This window comes from Thamnophis elegans, chromosome 7, assembly GCF_009769535.1.
Source record: "Thamnophis elegans isolate rThaEle1 chromosome 7, rThaEle1.pri, whole genome shotgun sequence".
Classification (NCBI taxonomy): Eukaryota; Metazoa; Chordata; class Lepidosauria; order Squamata; family Colubridae; genus Thamnophis; species Thamnophis elegans.
This window is the reverse complement of record NC_045547.1, coordinates 2,287,454-2,302,401: the sequence shown is the minus strand read 5'-3', so window position 1 is coordinate 2,302,401 and position 14,948 is coordinate 2,287,454. Positions and strand designations below refer to the sequence as shown.

The following is a 14,948-nucleotide window of genomic DNA, read 5'->3' as shown; positions in this document are numbered from 1 at the left end:
TCTGTTCTTCAATGTTCCTCAGACCATTACTGGCAGTCCTCGACTTACAACCATTTTTTTCGTGACCGTTCGAACTGAAGAAGTACTTGGGGCGTTTTCACACTTAACGACCATTGCAGCATCCCCAACGGTCAAAATTCAGACTGGCATGGGCTTACGCCAGTTGCAATGTCCCAGAGTCACGTGGTCCCCTTTTGCGACCTGACGAGCCGAGTCGGTGGGGAAACTGGATTCACTTAACAACTGGGTTACTAACTTCATAACTGCGGCGATTCACTTAATGACCGTGGCGAGCAAAGTCATCAAATGAGTCGTTTAGCCCTGTCTCTGCTTAGCAACGGAAATTTTGGTCACATCCATGGGACTAACTTAACAACTGCAGCGATTCGCTTAACGACCGTGGCAAGGAAAATCGTAAAATGGGCCAGAAATCATTTAATAGCTGTCTCGCTTAGCAAGGGGAATTTTGGTCTCCCTTGTCGTAAGTCGGGGACTAACCTGTAATATCCAGAAATCCCGTTCTAAGGAGTAGAATGGCTCTTTGCCGCACCTCAATTTTGCTTTCAAAAAAAAGGCTGAAATACTTTATTATAAAAGGGTGGGAATGGTATGACGGCGTTACTTGTGATTCGCATCCGGAGATACGCCACCACCATAAAAATTAAAGATATCTGCTGTCCGGGTGGAATCTTCTGAATTCTGCCAAATGCATTATCTATACATGAACTTTTCAAGTTCTTTTACAATGAGCTCCATGCAACTTTTAGAAAGGGGTTTTAAAAATAAAGTAAATATAAAATATAGATATAAATACAAGGTGCTGTCCATCTTGTGCAGTCAGTATCTCGAAGTCCTCAACCGACGACCGAAATATGGACGGCCGTAAGTCGTGACGGTTGCAAAGCAGGATGCCTGCTTGACAAGACCTGATGTTACGATATATATATATATACGTAGTATTTGTGCTGATAAAAATAAAGGGAGACTAGTATAGATCTATTTCAAGCTATTTAGCTCCCATCAGCTAGCCATACCCTTACTGGGATTCGAACCTGGGCTGTATTGCATATTAGGCAGATGTTTTAACCACTAAGCCACAGGCTCTGATCTGTTATCAGCTGAGCCAGGGAGAAAGGTATATATTTAAAGTCACAACCCCTGGTATGCCCCAATTATGGGAGGAAGCTAACTGCTTCCATTCTCTGTCCATCGGCTCGTCACAAGAGACCATCCAGACAGAAAGCCCAATATTTAGTAACAAAGGCAACAGTAAAATATTGGGTTTTAAAATATTGGGTTTGTGGTTAACTAACAAAATTAATTAACAAATATTGGCGGCTAAATATATATATGTATGTATGTATGTATGTATATGTATATGTATATGTATATATATAGCCGCCGTCATAAAATGAATGCCGGCAGTCATTAAGCAAATGACTAATAAGCTTGTTAGGCAAAAGTTGTTTTTTGGCTTGATTTATTCACGATAAATCAAATGAATCAACCGATAAGTTAACCACAAATCGATGGGACGCCGTGTGACATTTTTGAAGGAAACCAGAAACGGGCACCAATTTCCTTGCAAAATCGTCATAAAACTCGGCCGCGTGGCTGCGAACTGGGAATGCTGGCCAGTTGTTTAGGCAGGTGATGTGTCATCCCATGATTGTCACACTTCAGAACAGGGTCCTAAGTATCCTTGGTGGACTCTGTCATAACTTTGAGCTAAGCAACTGGTCGTAAGTCGAGGCCCGCTTGTCCCAGGCTTCTGGTTTGCGCCTTTCAAAAAAAAAAAGAGAGAAATTAAACTAGGGTTAGATGTCCAATCTTGGCCACTTTAAGACCTGTGGACTTCAACTCCCAGAATCCTCCAGCCAGACAACCGCTTGCAAGAGGAGACCACAAAGAACCGCAGTCCTCCTCCTCCTCCTCCTCCTCTCCACAAACCCCGCTCCCTTCTAATACTGATAATGTTCCCTAGTTGGTTTAGGAAACGTCTGCAAGGAAACCATGGAGCTCAGACAGCACCAAGGACCCCCCACAGTCAGCCAGTCCCCCCTTCTTTCTTCCACTCCACCCTTCCCTCCTCTTTCCTCCCTTCTTTCCTTCCTTTATTCTTCCTCTCCCTCCCTCCTTTCCTCCCTTCCTCTACTCTCCCTCCCTCCTTCCTCCCTTCCTTTACTCTCCCTCCTTCCCTCCTCTTTCCTTCCTTCTTTCCTTCCTTTTTCTCCCTCTCCCTCCTTTCCTCCCTTCCTTTACTTTCCCTCCCTCCTTTCCTTCTTTCTTTCCTTCCTTCCTTCCTCTTCCTCCTCCTCCCCCTTTTCCTTCCTTCCTCTCCTTCCTCCCTCCTTTCCTCCCACCTTTCTGCCTTCTCTCCCTCCTCCTGTTTCCTTCTTCTTTCCTCTTTCTTCCTTCCTTACTCTCCTCCCTCCTTTTTCCTTCCTCTATTCTCCCTTCCTCCTTCCTTTCCTCTTTCCTTTCCTCTCCCTCCCTCCTCTTTTCTTCTTTCTTTCCTCCTTCCTTCTTTCTTCCTCCTTCCTTCCTTCCTCTACTCTCCCTCCCTCCTTTTTCTTTCCTTTCCCTCTATTCTCCCTCTCTTTTCCTTCCTCTACTCTCCCTTCCTCTCTCCTTTCCTCCCTTCCTTTACTCTCCCTCCTCCCCTCCTCCTTCCGCCCTTCCTCTACTCTCCCTCCCTCCTCTTTCCTTCTTTCTTTCCTCTTTCCTTCCTTCCTTCCTCTACTCTCCCTCCTTTTTCTTTCCTTTCCCTCTATTCTCCTCCTTTTCCTTCCTCTCTCCTTTCCTCCCTTCCTTTACTCCCCCTCCTCCCCTCCCTCCTTTCGCCCTTCCTCTACTCTCCCTCCCGCCCCTCCTTTTCTCCCTCCTTTCCACAAACCTTCCCTCGGAGCACTGATGAAGTTCTCTAGTTGGGTCATGAAACGTCCGCTCAGAGACCTCCGCCACAATCCAACCCCCGAGGGTCTCCTACCCCCTCCAAGAGGGACTCTTCGGGGAGGGGCGGTTAGAAGCCCGGGGAGGGGCTCTCCTCCCTCCCCCGTCCTGGGACCTGCCGGGCTCCCCTCCTCGCGGGGGCGGCGCCTTCCCCGCCCTGCCTTAAAGCCCCGCGCACGTGCCTGCCTCGCCCGGGGAGCCCAGACCCGCCCGGCTAATTCTCCGGCTCCTTCTCCGTCTCCGCAGCAGCAGCAGCGCCCGCGGCTCTCCCCGGCCATGTCCCGCGAGGGGAGCTGGGCAGCCGCCGCCGCCGCTCCACGCAGGACGGCTACGGTGAGTGAGGGGCTTCCGCCCCCCTTCCTCCCGCGCAGCTCCTCCGCCGGGACTACAGAGCCCCTACAGAGCTGCTGGGGATGAGGGAGAGGGAGTCCGGCCCAAGGCTGGGGAGGGGCCTGGGTTACGAGAAGGCTAGTAAGCTGGGGAGGATGGGCATGGGAGTCCCGCATTCAGCTGGAGGGAGAAGGTCGGCTGGGAAGGATGGGTATGGGAGTCCTGCCCTTAGATGGAGAGGGGAGGGTGGCTGGGAAGGATGGGAGTCCCACACCCAGTTGGGGGCAGGGGGGCTGGGAGGAGTAGGGCTGGGAGTCTTCACCAACTGGGAAGGATGGGTATAGGAGTCCTGCCCTCGGCTGGAGGGAGAAGGTCGGCTGGAAGGATGGGTATGGGAGTCCCGCACTCAGCTGGAGGGAGAAAGTCGGCTGGGAAGGATGGGCATGGGAGTCCCGCACTCAGCTGGAGGGAGAAGGTCGGCTGGGAAGGATGGGTATGGGAGTCTCCCCTAGCTGGAGAGGGGAGGGTGGCTGGGAAGGATGGGAGTCCCACACTCAGCTGGAGGAGAAGGTTGGCTGGGGAGGATGGGTATGGAGAGTCCTGCCTCAGCTGGGGTGGCAGAAGGGGGAGAAGCCTGGGTTAGGAAAAGATTTTCCTCTGTTTTGTGGGGGGGGGAGGCGTGGGGAAGGGTCTTCTTTCCCCAGGGTCACTCAGGGCTGGGCATGGCGTGGTGGGCAGGCGAGGGTCCTCCAAAATCCACCCTGAAGGGAACCTCATCTTGCACCCCTGAAACCACCTGCAAGCAAAGCAGAACTTTGCAAAACCCTAGAAGCTCAGGAGAATTTCCTCAGCCGCCTTAGCCAGGTTTCTGTGGGTGTGAAAGGGGTTTGGGGGTTTCTGACCCAACAGGGAACATCATCAGTGTTAGAAGGGAGGGGGTTTATTGAGGGGGGGGGAGGGATTGTGGGGTCCTGTGCTCTCTGAGCTGGCTTTCATGAAGACATTTTAGAACCAAACTCCGCATCATCAGGGCTCATGTGCGTGTAATGTTCCCTAGTTGGGTCATGAAACGTCGCAAGAAAACCACCAAGCTCAGAGACCACCAAGGACTCCATCATATCATCTCTTCATCTCCTCCTCCTTCTTCTCCCCTCCTGCTCCCAGAAACCCCACTCCAACTAGCCCTGATGATGTTCCTAGTTGGGTCATGAAACGTTTGCAAGAAAACTGGAGAGCTCAGAGAACCAAGGATGATGACTACTATACTATACTACTATACTACTACTACTACTACTACTACTTCTTCTCCTCCTCCTCCTCCTCCTCCTTTCCTCCTCCCCCTCCTCCTCCTCTTCCTCCTCCCCAGAAAACCCCACTCCCAACTAGCCCTGATGTGTCCCTGGTTTGGGTCATGAAATGCCTGCAAGCTCAGAGAGCACCATGGACCCCATAGTCCTCCGTCTCTCCCTCCAACTGGATCCATTTTGACTCCTCCCTCCTCCTCCTCTGAAAACCTCCTTCCTCGTAGCACTGACGATGTTACAACTTGGGTAATGAAAGTCTGCAAGAAAACCCCCATGCTCAGTGGACCACCGAGGAGCCCTGTATTGATTGTGGAATGCTGTGGGGGTCTTTGTTATTGGGTTTATTTAATGTTTATTATAGGGGGGGGGGAAATGTCCGAACCAAACTAATTTCTAATGGATTTTCCCCCTTACCAGAGGGAGCCCCCTTGTGGAGTACTGTGAGGCCGTTACCATGGCAACTCTACTGCACATACAGTTAGAGCCATTTAAGGCAAACCAGGTATCTTAACAGAACACACAGCCCCGGAGGTGTGTCTTAACCCCACAGTATTGATCTCCAGAGAGTAAGTCATATCCTGTGTACCAAGTTTGTTGAAATTGCTCCAGGCATTCCAGATATGTACGCGCGCACACACACCACTGAGCCATTTGTATATAATATAGAATCGGGATGGATGGGTGAATGGATAGATAGAGATATAAAATATGCATGTGTTCCTACGGCAGTACAGTAGGAAGCCATCGACGCACAACAGGCGGTATCTTAACAGAACACCCCACCCCGAGGGCAGAGGTGGGTTGCAAATCCTGCCACTACTGATTCGCTTGTGCTCCTCGCACATGCGCAGAAGCGTCCGGGTGGTTGGGCGGAGCCTCCCGCCGCTGGTACTACCAGTTCACCCAAACCGGGAGCAACCCACCTCTGCCCTAGGGGTGTCTTGCCCCCTACGGTGTTATTTCCCAGAGAGGAAGTCATCTTGTGTGCCACATTGGTTGAAATTGCTCCTTACTCCCAAGTTGTGAGCGACGTCATCAAAGGAGAGGCCAGGCGTGGAGTTTTCCACGCCGGACGTGCCGTTTGGGACTTTTCCAGATAAAGGTGATCTTAATCTCGATAACGTGCCTTCCTCAAATAATCCAGGCCACCGCTGGCCCCCCCTTCCCCCTCCACCGAGGTGATCCAGCACAAAAAGGACCGTCGCGTTCCCAGGTTCCCAACATGGAGATCACTGTTGTGTTGTTCCTGTTTCTAGTGTGCGTTTTCTTGTTTTCACACCTTATCTACAAGACCGACTCACCTAAATGTCTGTAGAGCCCCCCTCGGGGAGGGAAGGGAGGTGGGGTTTTAGGGGGAGGGGGGGAGGGGGGAAATATAATAGTGTGTTAGATCTTAAAGGCACATGATTGCACTCGTATACTGTGGCTCTTTAATGTTAGGGTAAAAATAGGACAAGCTGAACATTGATAGACAATAGAAATTACACCCGAAGGGAGGAGTAGAGCGAAAGAAGAAAGAGGGATAGAGGGGTGGGAGAGAGGATTGGAGGCAGGAGGAGAAGGAAGGGAGGGAATGTATTGGGAGAGAGGAGTGATAGAGGGGGAGGGGAAGTAGGAGAGTAGAGGGGGAATGTTGGAAGGAAGAACGAAAGTTGGAGGGGGGTGAAAGAGGGTGTATGGTGGGTCAAGGTGGTATATGGGTTTGTATTTTGGGGGGTATTGTCTATAAAAGGGAGGGCTTGTGTTTATTATTCAATGTTATATGCCCCGGTTATGCACAGTATACATGTGACTGTATGGAATGGAAATGGAAATAAACATTTAAAAAAAAAAAAAAAAAAGAACCCCCCTCGGACGAATTAGTGATAAAAAAAAAACCTTTGGATTGTGCAGAGATGGACAAATTAACACTGAAATTAAAAGATAAAGAAGATTCGGAATATTATCGAAATTTGGAACAATTGGTACAAATGGCTGCAAACAAGAATAAAGTTAATTTTAAAAAACCAATATATATATAAACATATATAGAACTGTGTATAAAGGTGTGTAAACAATAGAGCGGAATATTATATACATCTACAGGTATGATGACATAACAATGTTGGCATAATGACTGGAAGGTGCCGTAGAAGGGAAAAAATAATTTAAAAACCTGCAAAAAAAATATAATAAAAAGTCTATTTAGAGATTCTCGGCCCTCCGGGTTGCCCCAAAGGTGCTTTCTTTCAAGAGGCAACTGGACTTTCTTGTTTTTTTCTTTTGAAGTTGTTTCGCTTCTCCTCCTAAAAGCTTCCCCGGTTCTGACTGGATGGTGTGGAATGGAAGGATTGATACTCCTTGAAGATAGCTGGTCATTGCATTCTTTTAGAGGGTCCTTGAGGCCACTTGGAGGTTTATCTCTGCGCTCTTTCCAAGGAAGGGGAGAAAGAGAAAGACCAGGAGAAGAAAAGTGAGGTGCTTGGTGGTTTTCTTGCAGACATTTCGCGACCCAACTAGGCACCATCATCAGTGGTCAGGAGGTAGTGGGGTTTGGGGAGCAGAGGAGGAAGAGTAGAAGGAAGAGAAGAGGAAGGAGGGAGAGAAAGGAAGGAGAACGAGAATAACAGTGAGGTCCTTGATGCTCTCCAACTAAGTAACATCATCAGTGCTAGAAGGAAGGGAAGTTCGTGGAGGAAGAGGAGGAGGAGAGGAGGAGGAGGAGTGAAATGGACGATGGGGTCCTTGGTTTTATGTGAGCCTGGTTGTTTCTTGCAGACGTTTCATAACCCAACTAGATAACATCATCAAGTGCTAGACGTTCCCTTGCTCCCTCCTAGCACTGATGATGTTACCTAGTTGGGTTATGAAATGTCTGCAAGAAAACAAGCTCACATAACACCAAGGATCTCATAAGACATTTCCTCCTCCTCCTCCTCCTCCTCCTCTCCTCCTCCTCCTCCTGAACTTCACTCCCTTCTAGCACTGATGATGTTACCTAGTTGGGTCATGAAATTCTTCAACAACAAAACCAACTAAGCCGAGAGAGCATCATGGACCCCACAGTCGTCCTCCTTTTTTCTTCCTTCTTCACTTCCTCCTCCTCCTCCTCCTCTCTATGAACCCTTCTCCTTTCCATCACTGATAATATTACGTAGCTGGGTCATGAAACGTCTGCAAGAAAACCACCAAGCTCAGAAAGCATCACAGACCCCATAATTACATCCATGCGAATCCCTCTTATTAGTAGCCCATCTAAAACCATCGAATCACTTAATGCACACCTTAATCTGGAGTTCTTCTAACCTGTAAGTCTGGATTTATGACGGTGACTATCCTCAGTGTTTCCACTGGATTTTCTTTTCTTTTCCCGCAATACCGTAATAAGTTATATTTCCCCGGTCCATTTTTTCTCTTCTCCTTCTTTATCCCTCAGGTCTCCTGAAAATATCTTATTTTAGGAAAGATTTAATTTTGTTCAGGATCCTGGGCCCATCAATCACTCGGCTGACAGGCTTCATTCCTCTCACCTCCCATACAGAAAACGATAACTATTGGCACTTAGTTGTGACGGAGATGCAAAAAGAGGCACGGCAATTCAACTTAGCCCATCAGCTGCTAAACAGCGTGACTTCGGTTTTTCTTTTGTTTAAATCAATTTTTCATTTGTTAGATTCTTTATACCAGTGTTTCTCAACGTTGGCAACTTGAAGATGTCCGACTCCACTCCCAGAATTCCCCAGCCAGCAAATGCTGGCTGGGGAATTCTGGGAGTGGAAGTCCGGACATCTTCAAGTTGCCAACGTTGAGAACACTGATTTATACGTATCCGTGCATGAATGGTGTGGTAACTGGGTACATACATTTCAGTACCCATAAACGTAGTCTTATTATTGCCTAAATATTCCATTGCATTTCCATTTGTTTCATATTATTTATACGTCTCTTTTATTATCACCCTTCCTTCCTGAACCGTCTTTCTGTCTTTTCTATATCTTAACATATTAATATGTAATTTATTATTTCCCCCCACTATTTTCTATCCCCATTGTAGAACTCCCCCCCCCTTTCATGTCGCTATAATATTCAAAAGACGTGTTTTCCCACCTATTTTGTTGTTCGTATTTGACTTCAGTTTTACTTCGCTTGGTCCTTGATTTACGGCCATAATTTGAGTCTGAAGATGTTATGTTGTTAGCGAACATCTGTTAAGTGAGCTTTGTCCCATTTTGCGACCTTTCTTGCCTCTGTTGTTAAGTGAATCGCTGCAGTTGATAAGTTACTAACTCGGTCGTAAAGTAAACCTGGTTCCCCATTGACTTTGCTTGCCAGAAAGTCGCAAAAGGGGACCAGATGACCCCAGGAGGATGCGACGTCATAAGAATGAGACAGTTTGCCAAGTGCCTGAATTTTGAACACGTGGAGGCTGCAAAGGTCGTAACTGTGAAAAATCGGTCATAAATCCCTTTTGTGAATGCCGTCGTAACTTTGAACAGTCACTAAGCCAACTGTTGTAAGTTGAGGACCACCTATACAAACCTACAAAGGTCACAAATGCGAGGAATGGTCATGAAGGGACTTTTCCATCACTCGTAATTGCAGATGGCCGCTAAGCGAGGCAGTCGCTAAACGAGTGTTATCTATATATACAGAGACACTCCTATAAAGAGAAATAAAATCAGAAGATCAAGCACTTAGAGGTGGTCCTTGACTTACGACCAGCTATTTAGCGACATTTGAAGCTACGACAGTGGTGAAAAGGCCCTTTGTGCCATTCCTCGCATTTGCGACCTTCGCAGAGCTCCTCATAATCAGGTTTTGAACTTCTGACGGCTGCCTCTCTCTGCAGCGTCACACAGTGAAGTGACGATGGGTTTTATTCTTTAACCGCAAACCATGTTTGCTAACAGTTTTTGTATTAAAAAAAAAAACACACCCATTAGGGACAGGAGCTTCAGGTAATGACAGGGGTTTCACTTAATGACCACACATTTGGTTAGCAACCACCGCGAGACACGTCGTGAAATCAAATGTGAATTTCCTGTTCTGTTCTGTTTTGCTCTGTTCTAGTCTAGTCTATATTCTGTTTTATTCTATATCAGTGTTTCTCAACTTGGCGGCTTTAAGTCCTGTGGACTTCAACTCCCAGAATCCCCCAGCCAGAATGAGCACCTTTTTTTTTAAACTATTATCATCTGGCAGCGGTACAGGACAATAGAAAGAAGAACAAATAGGCTGAAAAACAGCTTCTATCCCAGGGCAGAAACCATACTGAATTCTGCGGTAGAGAGCAATATTAATGCAGCATCAGGGGGGGGGGGGGGGTGTTCCATTCCATTGTGTAGAATGTGAAGGATGTGTCCTTGTGTGTGTGCGTGGTTTTTTTTAATGTATCATGTACACCAAAGATGGCATTTTATTTCGCTCTACGAGCTGCAATGACAATAAACAAACTAAAGAAAATATTATAAGATACAAAATACTAAATAGAAAAGCTTGCCAGGACAGCACAAGTCCGCTGCCTGTAGTTCGATTCTGACCGGCTCATGGTTGACTCAGCCTTCTGGGTAAAATGAGGACCCACATTGTTGGGGGCACAAGAGGCTGACTCTGTCAACCACTTAGAGGGGGCTGTAAAGACCTGTGAAGCGATACATAAGTCTATGTGCTATTGCTAAGTGGGAAGGAAGGAAGGAAGGAAGGAAGGAGGAAGGAAGGATTGTGGTGGCACAGTGGTGAGGATGCAGTATTGCAGGCTAACTCTACCCATTGCTAGATTGTTGGGTGCAATACGCTGACTCTGTAAACCTCTCGGGCTGTAAAGTACTACATCCATTCATCAATTCATCCATCTATTTATCCATCCAGCCATCCCTATGTAGCCATCCATCCGATCATTTTATCTATCCATTTGTTATACAGTATCTATCTATCTATCTATCTATCTATCTATCTATCTATCTATCTATCTATCTATCTATCATCCATCCATTCATTCCATCCATCCATCCATCATCTGTCAGTCTACATTTGTCTGTCTGTCCGTCCGTCCATCATCCATCCATCCATCCATCCTCTATCTGTCTACATTTGTCTGTCCATCCATCCATCCATCCATCCATCCATCCTCTATCTGTCTACATTTGTCTGTCCGTCCATCCATCCATTATCTGTCTACATTTGTCTCTCTGTCCATCCATCCATCCATCCATCCTCTATCTGTCTACATTTGTCTGTCCATCCATCCATCCATCCATTATCTGTCTGTCTATATTTGTCTGTCTGCCCAGCCATCCATGGAGGAGGACTGTGGGGGGTCCTTGGTACTCTCTAAGCTTGGCTGTTTTCATGAAGACGTTTCGTGACCTAACTAGGGAACGTCATCAGTACTAGAAGGGAGTGGGATTTGGAAAGGAGGAGGAGGACGACTGTTGGGGTCCTTGGTGCTTTCTGAGTTTGGCTGTTTTCATGAGGACATTCTCATGACCCAACTAGGGAACGTCATCAGTGCTAGGAGAGAGTGGGATTTGGAAAGGAAGAGGAGGAGGGGGAGGATAACAATTGTGGGATCCTTGGTGCTCTCTGAGCTTGGTGATTTTCTTGCAGACGTTTCATGGTCCAACTAGGCAACACCATCAGTCTAGAAAGGGGCGTGTCTTGTGTAGGAGGAAGAAGAGAAGGAGGAGGAGGAAGAGGAGGGGGGCCGGGAGAAGGAATGAAGTGCAGCTGGAAGGAAGGAGGAGGCGAAAGCCATCAAAGGCTTATTCTCGTCTGCATGGCAGGAGTGTGTGAAATTCCAAGATTTCTTCCCTTGCCCTACAGAAACACCTTATGGGTCTCCTCTTCCTTTTCAGAATTCCCCAAAGGACTGGCACACAGGGGTGACCCTCACCGGAGAGGCTCACTCTGCGACCGACACTGCACGGCCATTAACAACCTCCATGGGGACCTGACCGACGTGCACTCGGAGTCCCACCACCTGCCCCTCCGCATCCCGTCAGGTAAAGGGGGGTCTCAGCCGCCAGCAACGCTCCCTAAGAGGAGAAGATTGGCCTCGCCTTTATTTAGTCAATACGGGGAGTCCTCGACTTATGACCACCATAGATTTCCGTTGTTAAGCGAGAACAGGTGCGGAGTGATTTCCGCCTCGCTTTACAGCCTTTCTTGCCGCTGTTGTTAAGCGAGTCACTGCCGCTCTCGAGGTCATTAAGCGAATCGGGCTTCCCCGCTGACAGGGCTCGTCGGGAGGCCTCAACAGTCATAAATACGAGTTAGTTTTTATGATCGTGTGAGCGTGGGGAAGTTGCGACGGTCGTAAAGTGTGAAAAACGGTCCTAAAATCCCTTTGGTTGGGGCTGCTGGCACTTCGGGCGGTCACTAAAACGAACGGTCGTACGTCAAAGACTAGCTGTATCCCCAAATGCTGGGAATTGAAATTCTTTATATTCTTCACATTTATATTCTTGATTATTTATTCTTAAATCATTTAAAAGGAATCATTTAAATTCGGACGGACAGCAAGAATCTGTGGTCAAGCGTTAGACCCATAAAAACAAGAGAACTCTATAGTGCTTTGATGGAGAACTTATGGCGCTCGGAGCCATTTCTGAGGGCACGTGAGGCTTTGCCCTGTCAGCTCCAGCGGGCATCCACATGCTGGCCAGCTGATTTTTGGGCGTTTTCCAGCTGTTTTTCAGCCGTTTCTTAGCCGTTTCTCAGCCGTTGTTTTTCAGCCGTTGTTTTTCAGCCGGCGTTTTTCAGACGTCGTTTTTCAGACGTCGTTTTTCAGACGTCGTTTTTCAGCTGGCGTTTTTCAGCCGGCGTTTTTCAGACGTCGTTTTCAGACGTCGTTTTTCAGACGTCGTTTTTCAGCCGGCGTTTTTCAGCCGGCGTTTTTCAGACGTCGTTTTTCAGACGTCGTTTTTCAGACGTCGTTTTTCAGACGTCGGTTTTCAGACGTCGTTTTTCAGACGTCGTTTTTCAGACGTCGTTTTTCAGCCGGCGTTTTTCAGCCGTTGTTTTTCAGACGTCGTTTTTCAGCCGGCGTTTTTCAGCCGGCGTTTTTCAGCCGTTGTTTTTCAGACGTCGTTTTTCAGACGTCGTTTTTCAGCCGGCGTTTTTCAGACGTTGTTTTTCAGCCGGCGTTTTTCAGCCGGCGTTTTTTCAGCCGTTGTTTTTCAGACGTCGTTTTTCAGACGTCGTTTTTCAGCCGGCGTTTTTCAGACGTCGTTTTTCAGCCGTTGTTTTTTCAGACGTCGTTTTTCAGACGTCGTTTTTCAGACATCATTTTTCAGGACGTCGTTTTTCAGACGTCGTTTTTCAGACGTCGTTTTCAGACGTCGTTTTTCAGCCGTCGTTTTTCAGCCGTTGTTTCTCAGCCGTTGTTTCTCAGCCGTTTCTCAGCCGTTTTTCACCCTCCGGAGGCTTCCCTAAAGCCTCTGGAGGGCGAAAAACGGCACAACGCACAAACCGGAAGTTTGGGAACGGACTTCTGGTTTGCGCGTGTTGGGGCTATTTTTCGTCCTCCCCAGGCTCGAGAAAGTTTCTGGAGCCTGGGGACGATGAAAAACGGACTTACGGAGCCCACCGGCAGTCGGAAAATGGGCTGTTTCTGGCCTCCGGAGGGCCTCCATGGAACGGGGAAGACCATTTTCACCCTTCCCCAGGCTCCAAGAAAGCCATGTGCGGGGCAAGGGGAGGGGGGGGTCACACACCCATGCAGAGGGGGCACTGCGCGAGGGGCATTAAATTTGGGGGGTGGGCATGTGCTTTTGCCACCCGAGGCGAAAAAGGTTCCCCATCACTGCTATAGTGAATTTAAACCAGCCTTGAAAATCAAATTATCCACAGCGATTAAATGCATTTTGGGAAGAATGGAAGCATTGAGCGTCTGACTCCCACCCAGCTAAATGTCAGGCCAGTTGAGGGAAGAGGGAGGGGGCAACCTTTCAGAGAGGTGAGGGGGTCAAGTCCAGGCCACGGAGCCTGAGAAGACCTTTCTGACTCTCGAGTCCTCGCTTAGTGACCGTTTGAAGTTGCAACAGCACAGAAAAAAGCAACTGTTTCACACTTACGACTGTTGCAGTGTCCCTGTGATGACGGGATTAAAATTTGGATGCTTGGCAACTGACTCGTATTTATGACGGTCACAATGTCTTTGGGGGTCACATGATTCCCTTTTTCGACCTTCAATGTGGAAAAGCCGATTCACTTAACAACAGCAACTCGCTTAACAACGGCATTGATTCACAACAACTGTGGCAAGAAAAGGTGGTAAAATGGGGCAGAACTCACTTCACCAATGTCTCGTTTAGCAATGGGAATTTGGGGCTCAATTGTGGCCGTTAAGTTGAGGACTAGCTGTGTTTCTTGACTGTTCCTTGCTGATACCAATATGGGTAGTCCTCGATTTAACGACCGCAATTGAGCCCAAAATTTATCTTCCTAGGGGAGAAATTTGTTAAATTCTGCCCCATTTTACGCCTTTTCTTGCTACAGTTGTTAAGTGAATCACTGCAGTTGTTATGTGAGTCACATGGTTGTTAAGTGAATCCGGCTTCCCCATTGACTTTGCTTGTCAGAAGGTCGCAAAAAGAGGGTCGCGTGACCCCCTGGGACCCTGCAACCGTCATAAATATGAGTCAGTTGTCAAACGTCCAAATATAAATCACGTGACCACAGGGATGCAGTGACCGTCGTAAGAGTGAAAAATGGCCCTAAGTCCTTTTTCTCAGTCCTGCTGTAATTTCGAAGGGTCACTAAGTGGACTGTCGTAAATCAAGGACTACCTGTAATTTGTGGTTTGCAGTGATTTAAAAATCCATGTTGGCCTTAATCTGCCAATATGGATTTTATAATCACTACAAACCATGAACTAATTAACTGTGGTTTAGTAAGCTACCCCTTGCTGGAAAGAATGGGGTGTTCTGTTGTAGCCCACCGGCGGATCTAGAAGCAGAGTCAGACAGTGAGGACTCTGGGGAGGAACCTGGGCCAGTCCTGGAGTCTGGGGAAGGCTCTGAGGAGGGCTCTGTGTCAGAGGCAGAGAGGGGACCAGGGCCGTATACCAGTTATCAGCTGCCTTCGGAGTCAGACGTCAGTGAGGCAGAAGAACAGTGTGAGCCTGTTCCCAGTGTGTGCATGCACAGAGCGGCCAGACGAAGGGAGAAGTTAAAGAACAGGTGGACACAGGAAGGCCATGAGAGTGGGTAGGGTCCGGATCTCTGGGGGTAGTTCGTTCCATAGGGTCGGAGCGGCTACAGAGAAGGCCCTCCCCCGGGTAGTTGCCAGCCGACATTGTCTGGCTGACGGCACCCGGAGAAGGCCCACCCTGTGTGATCTTATCGGCCGTTGGGAGGTGTGTGGCAGAAGACGGTCTCGCAG

General features: G+C 48.1%; 1 protein-coding gene across 1 annotated transcript in view; it reads left to right on the top strand.

Moving 5' to 3' along the window:
* The first annotated feature begins 609 nt into the window (after positions 1 to 609).
* LOC116511207 (putative cation exchanger C521.04c) overlaps positions 610 to 14,948 on the top strand; it is a 43,997-nt gene continuing 29,658 nt past the window's right edge. Inside the window, exons 1-2 of the mRNA XM_032221074.1 lie at positions 610 to 682; positions 11,420 to 11,566. Of these exons, the coding sequence (XP_032076965.1) occupies positions 610 to 682; positions 11,420 to 11,566 (220 nt within the window). The remainder of the gene's footprint in view (positions 683 to 11,419; positions 11,567 to 14,948) is intronic.